The 21,102-nt window shown below is 41.2% G+C and overlaps 1 protein-coding gene across 1 annotated transcript in view; it reads right to left on the bottom strand.

Annotated features, from left to right (window-relative positions):
• The window catches only part of LOC107729430 (SH3 and multiple ankyrin repeat domains protein 1-like), a 121,545-nt gene that overhangs the window by 67,664 nt on the left and 32,779 nt on the right, over positions 1–21,102 (bottom strand). The window contains 1 exon segment of the mRNA XM_016539916.1: positions 16,725–17,267. Coding sequence (XP_016395402.1) covers positions 16,725–17,216 — 492 coding nt within the window. The 5' untranslated portion in view covers positions 17,217–17,267.

Raw genomic sequence — 21,102 nt, 5'->3', positions numbered from 1 at the left:
CATGTCGTGAAGACGCTGTGTGTTTCGTTGTGAAAGCGAAACTACTTTGTTTGGTCTTCCAAAAGAGGACGATATCTGCTTCGTCATGCCTGGAGCTGATCCGTGCTGGTCGCTGAGTCGTCGCTCCGGCCGGACACGGCATCGACAGTATGGTGAGGGGCGTAACATTTCCGTCACATGCTTGAGGTATTCGGCCAATCATAACGCACTGGATAGCTGGCCAATCACAGCGCACCTCGCTTTTCAGACCGATGAGCTTTGTAAAAATCGACGCGTTTCAGAAAGGCGGGGCATAGAGGAGAAACAATAATGTATAGTATGTGGAAAATAATGTGTTTTTTTAACCTTAAACCACATAAACTAATTTCATTACACCAAATACACAAAATAATGTTCTTTTTAGCAACATCATATGGCCCCTTTAAAGATAAAAAAAGGCAACTTTGATCTAATAGTTTGGTTTAACTGTTCTGTTCCGGTGACTTTTTTTGTGAGACTGGGCCTCATATCCATTTAATGTACATGTAATGTAAATAAGTGGAAACCAACGTTTCAGATTTCATGGCCAAGCATGTTAACAATCATTTAACACTGCTGCACACACATCAGCATCTGTGTTACTTTACATCTGAAAACCCTCAAGGGGGAAAGAAATTGTTCATATAGGCCTACATATGTGAACAAATCTTTTTTTGCTTTTGACTGTCAGAGGAAGCACCGGCCACTCAGGGAGCCAGGGAGGCGCCAGCCGGTCGGCAGTCCATGGTGGCGCCGACCGTTCGGGAGGCCATGGAGGCGCCGGCCGTGTGGGAGGACCTAGGGCGAGCTTTGGAGGGTGCTCTGGAGGAGCGGACACTGAAGGGCCATCTGGAGCGGGCGACCACCAGAGTACAGGAGTCGAGGTTAGGGATTTGAACTTCATGGAAGGAACGGCTTTCTTAGCCGAGACTGGGGAATTACTTTCCATAGCAGAAGGAACGGCTCTCCTGGCCGTGACGAGGGGAATTGACAGAACGGCATTCCTGGCCGTGACTGGGGAATTTCTTTCCATTGAAGGAGGAATGGCTCTCCAGGCCGGGACGGGGAAACTTCTTTCGATTAAAGAGGGAACGGCACTCCTGGCCGTGACTGGGGAGCTCAATCTGACTGAAGAAGGAATGGCTCTCCTGGCCGTGATAGGGAAGCTGATTCTTACAGCGAGGGGAACAGCTCCCCTGGCCGTGGCAAGGACATTTAATCTGAATAAAGAAGGAACGGCTCTCCTGGCCGTGACGAGGGGACTTAATCTGACTGAAGAAGCAACGGCTCTCCTGGCCGTGATAGGGTAGCTGATTCTCACAGCGAGGGGAATGGCTCTCCTGGCTGTGGCAAGGACATTTAATTCGACTGAAGAAGGAACAGCACTCGTGGCCGTGATAACCAAATTAGATTTCTTAGAGAGGGGAACTAAAGTTAGTCCTTCACCCTGACTATTCACCGCCGTGTGTCTAGGACTTGGATCATAGGCAGGAGCCTTTACTGGACTCTGGTCTGGGGCTGAAGTCAGCTTTGGACTCTGATCGAGGGCTGAAATGTGCTCTGGCCTGTGGTCGGGGACTTGTACCTGAACCAGGCCTTGGTCAGGGCATAGAGCTTGCACCGGACTCTGGTCAAAGGCTGGGGCCTGTTCTGGATTCTGTTTGAGGGTTGGAGCCTGCTTTGGACTCTGGTCAGGGGCTGAAGCCGACATTAGACCTTGATCCGAGGCTGAGGCCGACACTGAACTCTGGTCGAGGGCTGCAGAAAGCTCTGTACTCTGGTTTGGGGCTTGAACCTTTACTGGAAAAAGGTCGGGGCCGGGAGCTCGCACTGGACTCTGGTCAGGGGCTAGAGCCCGCACTGGACACTGGTCTGGCACCGATACCCTCTCTGGGACAAACTCGGGAACAGGAGCACTCTCTGGGCTAGACTCCAGAATGCAAGCCTTCTCTCGTCTCTGGTCGGGGGCTTGAGCTGATCTGGAGCTGTGCTCTGAGATGGGTGCATGGTCTGGATAGGATTCTCGTCTAAACTCGGGAACAGGAGCCCTCTCTGAACAAAACTCTGGAACGCAAGCCTTCTCTCGACTCTGGTCGGGGACTAGAGATGATCTGAATCCTGGGGTCGGAGCAGACTCATATCTGAACTCTGGAATTGGAACGGACTCTGAATTAGTTTGGACTGTAGTGGATCGTGGACTGAACTTGATGAAATGAGCAGACTCATTACTGGACTCTAGGACTGGAGCGAATTCATGGGCTGGAGCCGATACTGGAGCGAACTCGGGGGTTGATTACAGGGTCAGAAAAGACACTGGGTGGTAGTTAGGAGCTGGACTTGCAGAGGCACATTTCTTCCTCCTGTGCCTCCTCCTTTGGGCAGACTCATAGATTGGAGTGGACTCCGGATCGGCGGCCATGATAGGTGATGACTTTGACGAAGAACTGGATGGAGTGGATATCAGGACAGAAGTACTCTGTAGAGGGGAGACTAAGGATGTGTAAGATTCAGGTGGGGGCTTGGGGTGAACTGGAGCGATCCTCCTGCCACAGAAAGGAACTGGAGATACATTACGTGAATCTTCGTCTGCGTCACCAACACAGAAACTGGAACCCATTATTTCGAGGACTCAATTAATAAATTCCACCATAGACAATTCATAAACATCCGGAAGCACAAGGATGATTAGCAAATTGTCATCCAGCCCATTCAGCAACACATGATTCAGAACGGAATCACTTCAAATCACCCGATGGACATGTTCCACAAACTCCTCCACGTAACTCTCCAAAGAACGGCCATCTTGGCGGAGATGGAGGAGCAGATACTCCTCAGGAGAGTCATTATTATAATCCATATTGGGGGTCTGGTCTTGTCATAGAACAGAAGGAGACCACAAGGTGAGTAAATGGTAAGTGATGAGGTATTTATTGAAATAAACTAAAGGAAGCAGAAGAACGGAGAATCAGCAGGTGAGTATCACATTAGCTGGTGAGATAAGTCAACTTAGCTTGATCCTAATAGTTCATTGGCCCTTTTCCTTGCAGGAAACACTGATGAAGATGAACGAAGACAGATGATGACTGGGGAAATGCAGGTAATTGAGTCAGGTAAGTGTCTTGTAGTAACAATGACATGTAGGGGTTACCAACTACGAGACCAGACAATAAGGGAGTGAAGGGCGACTGCTTTTATACCGTAGGTGATGAGGTGAATGGTGGCAGGTGTGCTGATTGGGGATCAGGTGCAGGCGTGAAGCAGGCGGGATACTGGGAAATGGAGTCCTTTATGTGGTAAGGTGACTGAGCTGGTGACTGGCTAGCGATTGGGATGCAATTATACAATTGATCTAATCAACAATGGACATAGTTTGCTTAAACAAATAACATGTTTTCATGTCTTTCTGCAACATACTATGTAAAGATTCACAGTGCAGGGTGGAAAAAGAATCGGAATAGTTGGATTTAATAACGCTCTTGTCAGTAATAACCTCCATCAAATGTTTCCTGTAATTGCGAATCAGACCTGCAGGAGGTCAGGAGGAATTCGGCACTATTATTCTTTACAAAACTGTTTCAGCTCTGCAATATGCTTGGGATGTCTGGAGTGAATCACACTCCTAAAGTCATGTCAAAGCATCTCAGTTGGGTTGAGGTCAGGACTGGGCCTCTCCAGAAGGCGTGTATTCTTCTGTCAAAGTCATTCTGTTGCTAATATACTCCTATGTTTTGGTTTATTGCCTTGTTGCATCACCCAGCTTCTGAAAACTTAACATTTTATATTGTTTTTAAAGGCTGGGCAGCTCTGACCAACAACTCATCTTAAAATCAGTGAATGTTTACATGGTGTGTTCAATAAGGACATAGAAACGTATAATTGTGACTTTATTCTGTGATATTTTTTAAGTAACATACAGAAACTAATCAGGGAAAGACCACTATTTCAATAAATTACCATGAAAATATGCTCAAAAATATAACTGTTCCCAATGATAAAAAGTAAATAATTGCTGTAATTTGAAACGGTCTTATATGCAAGCATTATGTGGCGTTGTAGTCTTACTAAAGTGTTTACTCGTGTTTGACTGGTACAATGTTTCATGTAACCCTCCATGTGTCTCTCTCTCATTCTAGCAGCTCCCTCAGGCCCGTTTCTGCAGGGCAAGAGCAGGGGGGATTAGTAGACTTTAATGAGATCTATAGGGAAATAACCTTCACTGCCTCCTCCTACTCCTCTATCTCTCTTCTATCACTGCCATCTTCATGACCAGTGACCACTCCCATCCCGTCTAGTCTTCACAATAACACATACTTATAATTTTCAACCATCTTCCTTTTCCACTGGAAAAAAAATGTTTTCTAACTCAGTGTTTTTGACATTGGCAAACAGTTTTTATAAAGCATACATCTAATCTAGATTTTTACATTTACAAAAGATTTCTATTTCGAATAAATGCTGTTCTTTTGAACTCTATTTATCAAGATTCCTGGAAAAAAATTGTATCATGGTTTCCAAAAATTTATGAAGCTGTTTTTAACACTGATAATAATAAAGAAATGTTTACTGAATGCCACATCAGCAAATTAGAAAGATTTCTACGAGTCATGTGACACTGAAGACTGGAGTAATGATGCTGAAAATTCAGCTATGAAATCACATGAATAAATTACATTTTAAAATGTATAAAAATAAAAGTTATTTGAAATTGTTGTAACTATTTTGCAATATTTCTGTTTTTACTGTATTTTTGATTAAATAAATGCAGCCTTGGTGAGCAGAAGACACCTCTATAAAAAACATTAAAGGGGTCATGAACTGCCTTTTTATTATTTTGTACTGTTCTCTGAGGTCCACTTATGGTTTTCAAGATTTTTACATCAAAAAAACATCATAATTTATAAGTAATAGACTATTTTCTGTCCTGTTTTGAGCCCCTCATCAGAACGCTCTGTTTGAAGGCGTGGTGGATTGTAGACTCGGAAGTAAACGCCCACTGCTATGATTGGCTAATAGTTGTGTATGTTTGACAGCGTACTTTCCTCATAGATGGACGCTGCTGTGATTTAGGTCAAAAACACATAAATACTCAGTACATATCAAACGATCTGTAATAACATACATAGCAATAATGATCACGTAATAAAAATAGTTACTCACACTTGATGTGAGTGGTGAGACATTACTGTTGAATCCAACATAGTCGGCACAGCATTGTCTTTTAATTCCAATCTTTCTGAAAATCCTGCGTTGAATTGTGAAAAATAAAGTGCATCAAATAAAGTTTATTGTTTGGTTTATGAATAGATCTGCATTTACTACATGCGTGAATTGGTGGGCAGGGCTAAACAGGCAGTGATGTAGAAGCAGGTGTTGATCTTCTTCTGCGAAAGTGCTGTTTAGCCACACTATTACATCATAAAGTGGCACATTCCACAACCTGTTAGCAGATTGGCTTCAATATAAGCTGTTTTTAGACTAACGAGAAAGTTTTGAGTTCTGAAACTTATAGAATATTTTTATAGCACATTGACCTCTTATATATACGTATATTAAAAGATCAAGGGAATTTTGATTTCTCAGTTAATGACCCCTTTAAGATAAATAAGCAAAATACTGTTACTCTTTTTTTCACTTTAGCAATACTTTCCCTCCCTGACTTGTCCTATCCTCTTTCCATGCCTCTCACTCTCTTTCTCCCTCCATCTTTACTTCTTCACTGTTGCCCCCAGCTCTCTCAGCGATCGCTGGTTCATAGAGCTGCAGGCAGACTCTGTGGTTAATGAGTGTGAGATGTGGGGTCGCTCTGATAATGCCCTGATGCCCCTCAGGGTTCAGCGCCCTACACTGCAAACACATCTGTTTCACTATTTCTATCACTTCATATGGTTCCTATGCAGTTTGTGATAATACTAATAAATTTCAATGTTTGATTTCAAGTACATTTTGTACGTTAAACAATTCTAGTTCTGTTTTGGGTCACTGCTTGATGTCTGATGGCAAATCTGTGTCCAAAAGCATTTAGTGCATTACGGGGTGAGTGGGCATTCCCGTGGCCCTACATTTGCTCGGTTGTTTGCGCACCTCCGGTCTCTCCCCGAACTCATTAAACCACAATTAACGAGCAATTGCAGTTTATTGAGGGTGAATTAGCTGGTATGTAGAGCAGGCCTAATGTACTGGGATTATGCAGACGCATTATTCCACACAGAAAAAAGAGAGAGAGACTCATAAAAGGACATGGTTTGAGGCAAAAGAGAAATCTGGAAGACATAGGAGAGAAAGACATGAAAGAGAATCTCAAAGACAGATGAAACGTATTATAGGTATTTTTAATAAAATAACATTTACAGTTTTCCGCACCTGACTGCCTTCTTTAATGTATTAATGACTAATTAGTCACAATGTAATGGAAGTAACAACAGATCTTTTATTCCATATTGTGATGCATGTCCAAGTGAAACGAATTATTGAAAAAGAAAAAAGTTGGGAAAGGACTATGGTTTCTTGATTGGATGGAGGGTGATCTGAATGTGAGGTTAACTGTAGGAAAGACTTCTAGCAGACTAAATGATTGGAGAAGACTGGCATACATCATCAGAGAGAAGACTGACATTTTATTGGAAGACTGGATTAAGACATTTTGATGAAGAATTACAAGTTCAAAACAAATACAAAAAATTAAACATGCATTGATGAAACATTCATAATAACATCAATAACAGAAAATAGATACAGTGAATTTTAATTTTCTTTTAATACGATTTAAATTATGTTAATCAAAATTACTGTTAAAAGTTGGTTCTAATTTTATAACCCAATACATCATGAATGCATCACTGTATTGCAGCATTTGACTCGTGTATCATTTTTGCACAGGCGGGTGTTGCAGATGGGCTAAAATCACAAGAAAAATGTTTGGCAGGGTGTTTCGACGCAGCTCAGATCACCTCCAGGTGTTTCACTGCCATCCTGTTTCATCTATCTAATGCACTAATGCACATATGCACACCTACATTAATTATACAATCCCACATTGGAAGAGTAAAAAAGCAAGAGCAGATACAGTTTAGTTTTTACAAACACTGAGAATAAAAAGAGAAAAATCACAAAAAAATTGCCGAAACCTTGAATATGCTCCCTCATCGGGCATGTCCAAATCCATTGTTTGAGTAACATCCATTCTACTAAAATGCCTCCATCTGGTCAATATTTGAATGCAGATATCCCACAATCCTGTGTGTGTAGTTTGGCAGTTGGTTGCAAGAATAAAAATGCTTTCCGACTGACAAGATTGTTTTTTTCCCCCTAGAAAAAATATTACTTAAATTATAAATTACCTAGAAAGTCTCTAAATATTTGCTTAGCAATTTCGAACAGCTCACAATAACTATTTATATTATGTATAAATTGGTGTTGATCTACTTCCGGCTTCGCTACTGTTCGGACGCTCTTGCTTACTGTTCTGCGCTTTGCTCCCTGTTTATGTACTTTACTCAGATTTTTCTAAGATTTTAACTTCAGCAGATCAACACAGTGCTCAAACAAGCATCTGCCATTTTTGGCAGAAACACTAAAACTAAAAACTTCACGGGACTGGAATAATACTACGAAAAAAAAAACGGCGGAACACACAGCAGATCGTCATCACGGACCCCCTCAGCATACAGCCGGTGAGTCCTGTGAATATCAACAGTTTAAACCAAGTGTAGAGGAACAAGCCGAAACTGATCAACAGACTAATCGATCGACTAATCGGCACAAACAGGGAGCGAGACTGGTATTCTACCACCCCCTATACATCTTGAGAACAGATTTGAAGCATTAATGAATGTGGGTGAGGAATAGGGTTGCAAAAAGGTGGAACATTTCCAGTAAATTTCGGAAATATTCCAGAAATTTTGGGAACTTTCCAGGATTTTTTGGAATATTCCAGGGATTTTTTTTTTTAAGTTTCCAGAAATTTACCGGAAATTTTCCACCCCTTTGCAACCCTAGTGAGGAATCCCCAAATGTGACTGAACATGGATCGTATCAGCCCAGCAGCTAACATCGCTACAAGCAGGCGCTCAATGTTGTGCAGACAGCGGCATTCAGCTCAGAGTGCAGCTGAGCCCAGGACTCATCAACTAGCATAACATCAGTAGCAGGACTTACAGCTACATGCTGCTTTCCTCAAGCAACCGTCTCTGATGTAAACAAGGAACTTCTGAACATTCTAATGAAGCATAAGACTGCAAATCGAATCATCATCCATGTGGGGAAGAATGATATTCGAAAAGAGCAGTCAGAACTCCTTAAGAAGGATTTCAGTGAATTCCTTGAAACACTTCGAAGACTTGAAGTTCAGTCGTTCATCAGTGGACCACTCCCAGCAAGGAGAACTAACATGTTTTCACAGTTGCTTGGGCTGAATACATGGCTACAAAGAACCTGCAGTATAAAAGGAGTCAACTTCATCGACAACTTCAATCTTTTCTGGGGCCATAGACAACTGTTTAAACTGGATGGCCTCCACCCAAACAAACTTGGTGCAAGAGTGCTAAAGGACAATATCTATTTCTCCCTCCGTCATCCTTTCAGTAGTGTGTACCAAACCACTCAACCTGAATGGCACACACACAACTGGACAGAGTATGAGTGACCACAGGACTTCATATCAGCTTCCGAGGCTATCTTCCCCCGTCTGCGCCGTTCGGAACAGCATGATCAGCGCAGCTGCTCCGCCAAGTACAACGTTCAGCAAAACGTCCGAATAAACGAAATCCGGTAGAAGATTGTGTGGTGTGTTCTGCCGAATGTTCAGCAGCTCATCCCTGGTAAAACTGATCGTGTTTGAGAAACAAAAAACAGGAAAAATTAACAAAAACAGTACAAACACTGGAGAGCCAAACACTGAGGCTGCCGTCTGCGGCGCCATCGCATTTATCAATCAGCCACTGGAATCACCAGAGCCAGAGCCCCGCTCACCAGACACACTATCCCTCTCTCCAGCATCTCCACTTCTAAGCTTCTCACAGAAAATGGAGGAACTGGTGTATGCTGGGACCAAACTCTCCCACTCTTTCGATAGCAGCAGCATTCACAAATGTTTACAGAATAAGTGGGAACCCAGTGTGCCTGTAGCTTTCTCTATTGTCTCTATTTCTCTTATGTCTAAGGCCTTCTCAAGCCGTACGGCTGACCCATCTAATCTGCGGCCTATTATGCATCAAACTAAGATTGCTGTAGAGACAAAAAGTAATGCCATCAAGTTAGCATTTTTGAACATTCGCTCACTAAAAAATAAATCATTTCTGATCAATGACTTAATAACCAGAAACAACCTGGATTTTATGTTTCTAAACGAAACATGGCAGTGCAACAGTCCTCAATGAAACAGCCCCTCCTAACTTTACTTTCATGAGTGTCTGCAGGACTGTTAGGAGAGGTGGAGGTGTAGCTGCTCTATTTAAAGATGTCTATCAATGCAAGCAAATGTCATTTGATCAGTACTTGTCTTTTGAATATCTAGGGATTGTGCTGAAAGGTGCTCCACACATTCTATTTATCATTATTTACAGGCCTCCAAAATACTCTGCAGCCTTTGTTGAAGAGTTCACAGAACTGTTATCAATGATTTCCTCAGAGTTTGACGTTTTTGCTATTTCAGGGGATTTTAATATATAATGCAGAAATCAAAACTACAAAATAAATTATAACTGTTTTAAACACATTTGACCTGATTCAGCATGTGCATGGACCCACACGCAATCGAGCACACACTTTAGATTTACTCATCAGTAGGGGTCTGAACATTTCATCCATTGTTATTAAGGATGTAGCACTATCTGATCACTTCTGTATTTTCCTTGATATATTGATCTCTGCTACCACTGAATCTAGATCTGTCTCTGTCAGAAAGAGATGCATTAACGAAAACACTAGTGTGCTATTTATGGAGGCTATATCTTTAACACCAAGCATTTCTGCAGACTCTGTTGATCTTCTCCTTGATTCCTTTAACTCAAAAGTTAAAAATGTTATTGATGACATTGCTCCTGTGAAAGTCAGCAAGAAGTATAACTGTTTTAAACACTTTTGGCCTGATTCAGCATGTGCATGAACCCACACACAATCGGGGACATACTCTAGATTTACTCATCAGTAGGGGTCTAAACATTTCATCCATTGTCATTGAGGACATAGCACTATCTGTTCACTTTTGTATTTTCTTTGATATATTGATCTCTGTTACCACTGAATCTAGATCTGTCTCTGTCAGAAAGAGATGCATTCACGAAAACACCAGTGTGCTATTTATGGAGGCTATATCTTTAACACCAAGCATCTCTGCAGACTCTATTGATCTTCTCCTTGATTCCTTTAACTCAAAAGTTAAGAATGTTATTGATGATATTGCTCATGTGAAAGTCAGAAAGAAGACTGGCAGACAAAAATCAGCTTGGAGAAAATAAACAGCAGTACAGAGTATGAAAAGACAATGCAGAAAAGCTGCGCGGATGTGGCGGAAGACAAAACTTGAAATTCACTATAGCATTTATAAAGACAGCCTTCATTCTTTCAATGTGTAACTAACCACAGCTAGACAGACCTTCTTCTCAAACCTTATAAACAGTAACTTAAACAACACTCGCACTCTTTTTGCTACTGTTGAGAGACTGACAAACCCCCCAAGTCAGATTGCCAGTGAAATGCTCTCCGACAGCAAATGCAATGAGTTTGCTTCCTTCTTTTCTGAGAAGATCAATAATATCAGGAAGGCGATTAGCACATCCCCAAGTTATGCAGAGGTTAGACAGATTCAACCACAATATCAAAAATAAGATACTATGTCTATTTTTTAAGCAATCGATAGCAACATTTTGGAAGAAATAGTACAGCACCTTAAATCGTCAACCTGCTATCTTGACACACTTCCCACATATTTTTTCAAAAGGGTGCTTAACTGTTTGGAAGCAGATCTCTTAGAAGTGGTGAACGCCTCACTTCTTTCTGGGACTTTTCCAAACTCCCTGAAAACTGCAGTTGTTAAACCCCTTCTGAAAAAGAGCAATCTTGATAACACCATATTGAGCAACTATAGACCAATATCAAACCTTCCTTTTATAGGAAAGATTATTGAAAAGGTAGTCTTTAATCAGCTGAACAAATACTTAAACTCAAATGGATACCTGGACAATTTTCAATCTGGTTTCCGACCGCATCACAGCACAGAGACAGCGCTCACTAAGATAATAAATGATATTCGCTTAAATTCTGAATCTGGCAAAATATCAGTGCTGGTACTACTAGATCTCAGTGCTGCGTTTGACACTGTCGATCATAACATACTACTAGAGAGACTGGAAAACTGGGTCGGGCTTTCTGGGATGGCAATCAAATGGTTCAGGTCATACTTAGAAGGGAGAGGTTATTATGTGAGTATAGGAGAGCATAAGTCTAAGTGGACGTCCATGACATGCGGAGTCCCACAAGGCTCAATTCTTGCACCGCTCTTGTTTAGCCTGTATATGCTCCCACTAAGTCAAATAATGAGAAAGAACCAAATCGCCTATCACAGCTATGCAGATGATACCCAGATTTACCTAGCCTTATCTCCAAATGACTACAGCCCCATTGACTCCCTCTGCCAATGCATTGATGAAATTAACAGTTGGATGTGCGAGAACTTTCTTCAGTTAAACAAGGAAAAAACTGAAGTCATTGCATTTGGAAACAAAGATGAAGTTCTCAAGGTGAATGCATACCTTGACTCTAGGGGTCTAACAACTAAAAATAAAGTCAGGAATCTTGGTGTGATTCTGGAGACAGACCTTAGTTTCAGTAGTCATGTCAAAGCAGTAACTAAATCAGCATACTATCATCTCAAAAACATTGCAAGAATTAGATGTTTTGTTTCCAGTCAAGACTTGGAGAAACTTGTTCATGCCTTTATCACTAGCAGGGTGGACTATTGTAATGGTCTCCTCACCGGCCTTCCCAAGAAGACCATTAGACAGCTGCAGCTCATCCAGAACGCTGCTGCCAGAATTCTGACTAGAACCAGAAAATCTGAGCATATTACACCAGTCCTCAGGTCCTTACACTGGCTTCCAGTTATATTTAGGATTGATTTTAAAGTACTTTTACTCGTTTATAAATCACTCAATGGCCTAGGACCTAAATACATAGCAGATATGTTCACTGAATATAAACCTAACAGACCACTCAGATCATTAGGATCAAGTCAGTTAGAAATACCAAGGGTTCACACAAAACAAGGGGAGTCTGCTTTTAGTTATTATGCCGCCCGCAGTTGGAATCAGCTTCCAGAAGAGATCAGATGTGCTAAAACATTAGTCACATTTAAATGCAGACTCAAAACTCATCTGTTTAGCTGTGCATTCATTGAATGAGCACTGTGCGATGTCCTCCTTTTATAGGCAAGATTATTGAAAAGGTAGTCTTTAATCAGCTGAACAAATACTTAAACTCAAATGGATACCTGGACAATTTTCAATCTGGTTTCCGACCGCATCACAGCACAGAGACAGCACTCATTAAGATAATAAATGATATTCGCTTAATTTCTGATTCTTCAATGCTGGCAATGCTGGCACTACTAGATCTCAGTGCTGTGTTTGACACTGTCGATCATAACATACTTCTAGAAAACTGGGCCACTGCGTGGTATGGCTCGGCACGGCTCAGTACGGCACGGCTCGGCTTGGCTCGGTTTGCGTTTCCACTGCAGTTTAGTACCGCTTTAGAGTGGACGGGATTATTCACATGTCGTTATGGTTGCGCCTCCTCTACTGCCGCGACTCCTGAAAAACTTTTTCATTCCACGTCGCCCCATCAAGCTCTCGCTGGACCCGCTCCTTGGCTATCAACGAGAGGAACGTATATACTTCCTCAACAGACAACGAAACAGCCATTTTTTTGGTTGTTAAAAAAGGTACGCTCTTTCAAAACAGTTGCGTTCAATCCTTGGCTGGCTGTGCTGATTTAAATTTAGCGGTTCTGTTCTGTCTCTTGTCGCAAGTTCAGTGACGCAGGTAGTGACGATTCTCTCCAGCCAATCAGTGATCGACAGAGTTTACACGTCACGTTTTGGTAATGGTACGGTTTGCTTGGAACCTCAACCGAGGTGGGACTGAAAAAAGTACCAGGTACCAGGTACTGTACCCAGTGGAAAACCCTCCAAAAGTTAACCGTACCGTGCTGTACCATGCAGTGGAAAAGCGCCATAAGTGGACGTCCATGACATGTGGAGTCCCACAAGGCTCAATTCTTGCACTGCTCTTGTTTAGCCTGTATATGCTCCCACTAAGTCAAATAATGAGTAAGAACCAAATTGCCTATCACAGCTATGCTGATGATACACAGATTTACCTAGCCTTATCGCTAAATGACTACAGCCCCATTTACTCCCTCTGCCAATGCATTGATGAAATTAACAGTTGGATGTTCCAGAACTATCTTCAGTTAAACAAAGAGAAAACTGAAGTCATTGCATTTGGAAACAGAGATGAAGTTCTCAAGATGAAGTGAATGCATACCTTGACTCTAGGGGTCAAACAACTAAAAATAAAGTCAGGAATCTTGGTGTGATTCTGGAGACAGACCTTAGTTTCAGTAGTCATGTCAAAGCAGTAACTAAATCAGCATACTATCATCTAAAAAACATTGCAAGAATTAGATGTTTTGTATCCAGTCAAGACTTGGAGAAACTTGTTCATGCCTTTATCACCAGCAGGGTGGACTATTGTAATGGTCTCCTCACCGACCTTCCCAAGAAGACCATTAGACAGCTGCAGCTCATCCAGAACGCTGCTGCCAGAATTCTGACAAGAACCAGAAAATCTGAGCATATCACACCAGTCCTCAGGTCCTTACACTGGCCTCCAGTTATATTTAGGATTGATTTTAAAGTACTTTTACTAGTTTATAAATCACTCAATGGCCTAGGACCTAAATACATAGCAGATATGTTCACTGAATATAAACCTAACAGACCACTCAGATCATTAGGATCAAGTCAGTTAGAAATACCAAGGGTTCACACAAAACAAGGGGAGTCTGCTTTTAGTTATTATGCCGCCCGCAGTTGGAATCAGCTTCCAGAAGAGATCAGATGTGCTAAAACATTAGTCACATTTAAATGCAGACTCAAAACTCATCTGTTTAGCTGTGCATTCATTGAATGAGCACTGTGCGATGTCCGAACTGATTGCACTATATTCTATGTATAATCGTTTTCTTAAATTCATTTTAAACTTCTTAAATCAATTGTTTTAATCATTTTCAATGTTTTTAAATTCCTTGTTTTATTGTTGTGATTATTTTTTTTCTTTTCTTTTATGTAAAGCACTTTGAATTGCCATTGTGTATGAAATGTGCTATATAAATTAACTTTCCTTGCCTTGCCTTGCCTTGATCAGACCAATCACAGCACATTTCGTATTTCAGAAGGCGGGCCTTCATTTGATTCAGGAACTATTCGAGCCGTTCATGCCAGACTGGGGAGAGAGGTGTTGTAATAATGTAAAATATGTGAAAAAATAATGTGTTTTTCGAACAACCTTGTATGATAGCCTGTTCTAGTACACCCCCAAAAGAAAATCAAGACTTTGTAAAAGAGCATAATAGGACCCCTTTAACTAAAACTATTAAAAAGTTTTGGTAATCAAAGTAAAACTGAAATATAATATAATAAAATATAAATATTAGACAAAAAATGTTGTTACCTAAAATAAACTAAAATTGCTAACTGAAAACTAAAACTGATATAAAACTAAAACTGAAATAAAAATTTATTTAAAAATTTACAATAAAAACTATTTAGTAATATTTAAAAACACAACTAATAAAAATTTAAAAATGACAAAAGCATATAAAATTACAAAAAAAATGAACATTAAAATGAACACTAAAAATATAAACATAAAAGATAATTCAAAATATTAATAAAACTATAACAGTATATATACAATACTAAAATAACACTGGCATAAATGATATTACGGTGCCTTAGAAGGCAATCAAAATGCTCTGTTGAGTAACTGGTCAACTGGGCAGCGAGACAGCAAAATTGCCTTCAGTTTGACTTCCACTGAAAGAACACTCTGGGCCCAGGTCTACCCATTTTAATTCAATTATCAAGCATAATCATTATTCATGAATCATTAATCTCCTGCAACTGCCCACAGCTATAGGACGGTCCAGGGAGCATGATGGGAAAGTAAACCTCAGTACTGTCATTCAAAGGAATGAAGCACAACTATATACAGTACATACTGTAAAGTACTAGATGCTGTCGTGTGTTTCTGGTCTTGGAGGAAACAGCGCCATCGTTTGTATCCCTTTCGGCAAACATGTCCACAGTGACTTTGAATTAAAAGTGCCTGCTTTAATTTGTGGTGTACAATAAACAGATTACAGCAGTAGTGATTTCATTCCTCAAACCACTGAACCGCTTAATCTGTCTTGTGAAAAAGAGCTTCACTTGAACACCATCACACGCTTTTTACTGGGCTACTTTAAACCCACATCTTTTTTCCCCACCTTTTCTCTCCATCTAAAACCGTTGAGGTCACCTTGAGTCTGTTTCTATTTGAAAGTCATACAGTTGTTTACAGGATTTTGTTTGGGAAGGATTTTTGCCATTTGGATGTTTAACTAGAGTCCCTGTACTTATTTTCCCTTGCTTTATTTTGTTTTTTTCATTTTGCTTTCTTCTCTCTCTCTCTTTTGCTCTTTCTTTTTGCTTTATCTGGGGAAAAAAAAACAATTTTGCCAAGGTTTGCACATCTGTATGGAGGAGAAGTTTGGATAAAATCTACTTACACACATATGCAAGCACACACACTCATGCAAGCGCACACAGACCGTATGAGAGTATGCTGGAGGGCAATTTCAGCAGATCCAGCCAGCGTCAGCCCATATTTAAATATAGATTCCTGAGCAATCAGAATCCAGTAAAACCATATACCATATCAAGAGAAGTGTGAAATATTGTATAGTTTAAAAGTTCAAGCTCAAATCTGCTCTGACTTTCGGCAACTAGCGTCAACTTGTCCAGACGGTAAATCGAAGGAAAATCGAAAATGTATTCCAGCCTTTAGACCAACTAAAACCCAACTTTTAAAGTGCATGTAAACAAACTTATTGAAAGTGCTAATGACACTTCTGCTTCGTGGTGGCAGCCGCAGCACTAAATGTGTGTTTGTTGAGTGTGTGGCCCACCTACTGGCAACTTGCTGCGCTCTGGGATCTATTTTAAAGTCTATTCACATTTTATATATGTATAAGGTACTGCTAGGGAAGAAAGTGTAAGTATAGCAGGTCTTTTGTGCAGCAGAGGTCCTGTGTATTGACCAAGAGGTATCTGGGAGAGCAAGTTCTGACCTGCCATAGCAGAGCACATGCGCCAGACTGTTTGAGATGGCATTGAGCGCTTGAGAACAGCTTTTCCAAGTCTGTGTAATTCATTCGTGCCCCCTTTTTTAGATTTGTATACTTGTCATAAACTTGTATCACTCCCAGTATTCACTCAATTGATTCTTTGAACGGTGTTCGGCGGCGCTCTGACTGCCTGGTTAATATGTATGCTGTGGGTTCAACCAGGCATGGTTAGAAAAAGACGGATGTTGCATAGCGTATGAGTGGGTAATTGGAAAACAAGTGTGGGTTTTTGTGTGTGTGTGTGTGTGTATGTGACTAACCGTCTGTTTGATATCAGGAATGCCAATTCGAAAGACCATCATAGCTATGTGTGTGTCGTCAGGTGCGTTGCTTGAGCTTCGCTCTCGTAGCTTCCGCTGCTGTTGCGGCTGCTGCTGATTAGCCGGCGCTTGGTGGGCGGGTCCAGGGTTGGACGAATACGGGTTGGCCGTGTGGCCCGGGTTGCCGGGTCGTAGCGGTCTGTCTCCTGGAAGTCGTCCAGCCATTGTGCCTTTTTGCCTGTGCCCCTCTTCCCTGCCTCCTCTCAAACGCCCTGGTCCTCGCCTGATGTCATCTTCGTCGTCCACGTCCTCTTCATCATCCAACTCCAGCTCTCCGTTCTCCTCCTCGCCCATGCCGTCATCATCCATTTCCTCTTCCTCCTCCTCCTCCTCTTCTTCTTCCTCTTCCGCCCCTGGATAAAGGTGTTGACTGTTTCCCAGCATCCTTTGCTGCTCCTCGTCGCTGGAGAGGGGGCTGAGCGGCATCGTCATGGCGACAGGGAGAGTGGCACCAGCGGCAACGGCATCATCCCCAGAGACACACTGTGAAAAGAGAAGAGGAGTTGTAAGCATGAGAAATAGCGCGAGGTGGAGGATGAGAGGAGGAAAGAGCAGACTGAGAGAACAGAAGTAGGAGTTCGAGAGAATATAAAAGAACAAACAATCCCACATCGCTCCATCACTCAGCAGCTCACACCAAGTCGCAGCAGGCCGTTCATGCAAGACATGTTCGTGCATTTGTGCCGTTTTTAAATGCACACTAGAGCGACGTCTTTGACAGTCGCGACGTGTCTCGCTGGTTTTCAAGAGTCTCGCGCCACAAGCATTACGTTTGAGACTCAGTGGAATGGAAATGAATCAAAATGAACTTCTCTTAACTTGACACAGTGTCTCGAAAACATGGCGCTCATAGCATCGGACTTCAGTGAGGCATGTCGCAGTGGTTAAATACGTCCACTAAGTGCATGTTTACAAAGAAAAACACAAAAAATTCTGTGTGAAGTCACTTAAAGGAATTGTTCTCCCCAAAATAAAAAATTCTGTTATCACCATCATTATCATCATCATCATCCTGTGCGCCACCTTTACAGTTCAGTCCAGCTAAAAAAATATACTTTAAGTAACACATTTAAAACACTGGCATTAATTATATAGAAAATAATGCTAAAAACTTTATATTTCTGATTTAATGGCTTAAATATTGTATTACTTTTTTACAATTATCTTTGCAATTTATTAAAAATAAAAAACTACACTTCGAGTGAAGTTAACCTGTGGCAAATTCAATTGAATGGGTATGATTTGAAAAGGCACCCACATCTTAATAAAAAGTCTAACAGCTGAAAATGCATATCAGAGCAAAAACAAAGCCCTGAGGTAAAAAAAAAAACTGCCTGTAGAGCTCAGAGAGCTTGTTTCAAGCCAGTTTCAAGCATCTTGTTTGAAGGAAACCAGCTCTGTTCATCACCTGCAGAGTACCATCCCAAAAGTAAAGTGTGCTGGTAGCAGCCTCATGCTGTGGGGCTGTTTTTCAGCGGCAGGGACTGAGGGACTCGACAGAGTAGAAGAAAATCTCAATGCCCCAAAATATTGAGATAGCCTTAATGAAAACCTAGTCCAGAGCATTCAAAACCTCAGACTGGGCAGAAGGTTCACCTTCCAACAGGACAATGAACCTAAACACAGCAAGAGTGGCCTATAAACAACTCTGTGAATGTCCTTGAGTGGTCTAGCCAGAGCCTGGGCTTGAACGCAATCAAACATTTCTGGAGAAACCTGAAAATGTGTGTCTGCCCCAGTGCCCCCCTCCAACCTGACAGAGCTTGAGAGGTGAAGAGAAGAATGGTAGATAATTGCCAAATACTGATGAGCAAAGCTTGTCACATCATAACCAAAAAGACTTAAGGCTGTTAAGGTGCTTCAGCTAAGTACTGCGTTACGCACTATCATGACGCACTATCATTATACTGAATTCACCAAACCGGATATTCATTAAATTATCTTATTTTGTGTTCAGATGAAAAACAGTCATACAGTATTTACATTTTTGACGAACTATTCCTTTAAGAACAGATCAAATTGTCAAGGCATCAGCATTATGCTCCAATTCCACTGCACACGTCTAGCTAGTTATGAATGCAAGAACAGTCTCCGTGGGAATGGCCCCTCGGCAAGAAGCCAATTCTCATTCACAGATTACCACCTACCCCTCATGTCCCACTTGCCCTTATGCAAAACAACCACACGCCTTACTATGACGAGAGTGAACTGTCAATGTACAGACACTCATGCACTGCTTGTATTACAGTAGAAAGAAGACGTTTGGCTTCTACCGGCTCTGTCTCTACAAACACAAACTCGTGCACCTCTTGTATTACAGCACAGACGGACTCTTGCCACCGCCCCTGTTCGCACGCATGCCGCAAACAGCACTCAACACAGTTGTAACTTCTCATATGTCCCAGATCAGTAACAAAACCACTGTAGCCCAGCACTCTAAGGCACTGAGTGTCTCTCCTTCAAATAGACCTCTTCAAAATAGGATTACTGTGTTTAGCAGTGGGAACAAAATACTTCTCTGTAGTTCCACTCACAGCCAGCTGCTGTGTGGTTCAGATGCTGCACCCACACTTTAGATGTGGAGGATATCTTATGACAATGTGTCTTGTTCTGGTGCCAATCAGCTGTCGTATATCCGAAAGTGTTCACTTATTACCCATAAAATCAAATCTCTCACTCCATACACAGAACCCTAGAGCAGGGGTTTTCAAACTTTTTGATGCCAAAACCACTCATATGATTATCCCTGATGTGATGTGATATGATATGAAGCAATTTTTATTAAAAAAAAATATTTTTCCAGATAGCATTTCAACAAATCTGCATACAGTTTTGTGGAAGAAAAAACACAGATTTTCTTGTTTTCTTGTTAAAGAAAAACAATACAATAATTGCAATTATCTCGTTATGTAATGTCTTGAGAAAGCAGAATAAAATTGTGAATTGCTATTTTAGTGATCAAATTGACTGAATATGAAAGTAAAAATACAAAATCATTTCATTTAACACATTTCATTATTATCTATATTGCACGTTAACTTTCACAGCCACAAAAGTACATTCTGCCATTTTTTTCTCTCTAAAATTTTTCACGGACCCCCAGGATGCCCTTGTGGCACCCTGGGCTCCCCAGAACCAGCTTGAAAACCTCTGCCATAGAGATACTACTCTAATACCTGAGATCACTAGTGACAATTCTTCTATTTTGCATCTTTCTACTTTAATATAATTACCAGCAATTATCAACCAGTTTCTTTTTTTATTTCTCATTTATGCCATATATTGTACCGCAGATTCCCAATTGCCCATGTCTGCCATCACCTTAACTGAGTTTTCATTAGAAACACTGTGTTTGACCTTGGCGAGATAGAAAGCAACTGAAGCACTGAACAAGACATCATTGCCTGCCCGCCACCAGGGTTATTGACTCTGTACTGGAGGGCAGCTGGTGTTAATGTCTCTGCAGACACTTAATTCAGAAGCAGTTCCTGAGGGTACTGCAACATAATTCCTTTGTTTCACATGCCCATATCCTCAGCACAGAAGCAAACTATTCAAAACAATAGGAAAATAGCCCTAGAACATCTTAGCTGCATGAAGAATTTCAGTCATTCAATTAAAAAACACCGTGTAAAATACACAGAGAGCGGCGCTATCAAAGTTGACAATGTGCCAAATACAATTACACCCAATTTGCATCTTCAGCAAAGCACACAAATCATAATAGCTGTGAGCCTGTGGATTTGTTGTGAAGTGCCCCACAGAGAGTCAGGGAGACAGCTAGGCTTCCTGAAAGAGTATCTTAGTACTGGCTTAAGGACTTCCCTTCAAGTTCAGTGCAATATTCTGACCCTCAGGTTGTTGATCATCAGTCATTTAAAGCTTAAATGTGTTTATGAACAGTGAAGTCAACTCTGTGTGTGCACTGCAATTACAACACAGATTGCCTTTTATTTTCTCAGAGGTTCATGTGTGCTTATGCATGAGCATGATTCAATTTGCTGAGCGTGAATGAGTTTTATGCTATTTATATAGTCTGAAAAGGCACTTGCAATGCAAAGTGGCAGTATCTGAAGCAGTGTATACCTTTTAGTCGATGTTAAGACCAACAGCAGCACGCTTGCGTGATATTTTTTTACACTAGTATCCGCCTTATTTTTCAACGCGGAAGTAAGTTAAGCTGTTTTTGGTGAATGTGTGAGACTTCCGGTTCATTAACTGCTGTAGGGAAGTAACGAGAAGAATAACAGGGTCCAGTTAACGGTAAAACTGTTTGCACTACAAACCAGTGTGTTCATAATTAAGATAATACATTAAA

This window comes from Sinocyclocheilus rhinocerous, unplaced genomic scaffold (genome assembly GCF_001515625.1).
Source record: "Sinocyclocheilus rhinocerous isolate Xijiao unplaced genomic scaffold, SAMN03320098_v1.1 scaffold697, whole genome shotgun sequence".
NCBI lineage: Eukaryota > Metazoa > Chordata > Actinopteri > Cypriniformes > Cyprinidae > Sinocyclocheilus > Sinocyclocheilus rhinocerous.
Note: the sequence above shows the minus strand (reverse complement) of the source record. Positions and strands in the feature narration are given on the sequence as shown.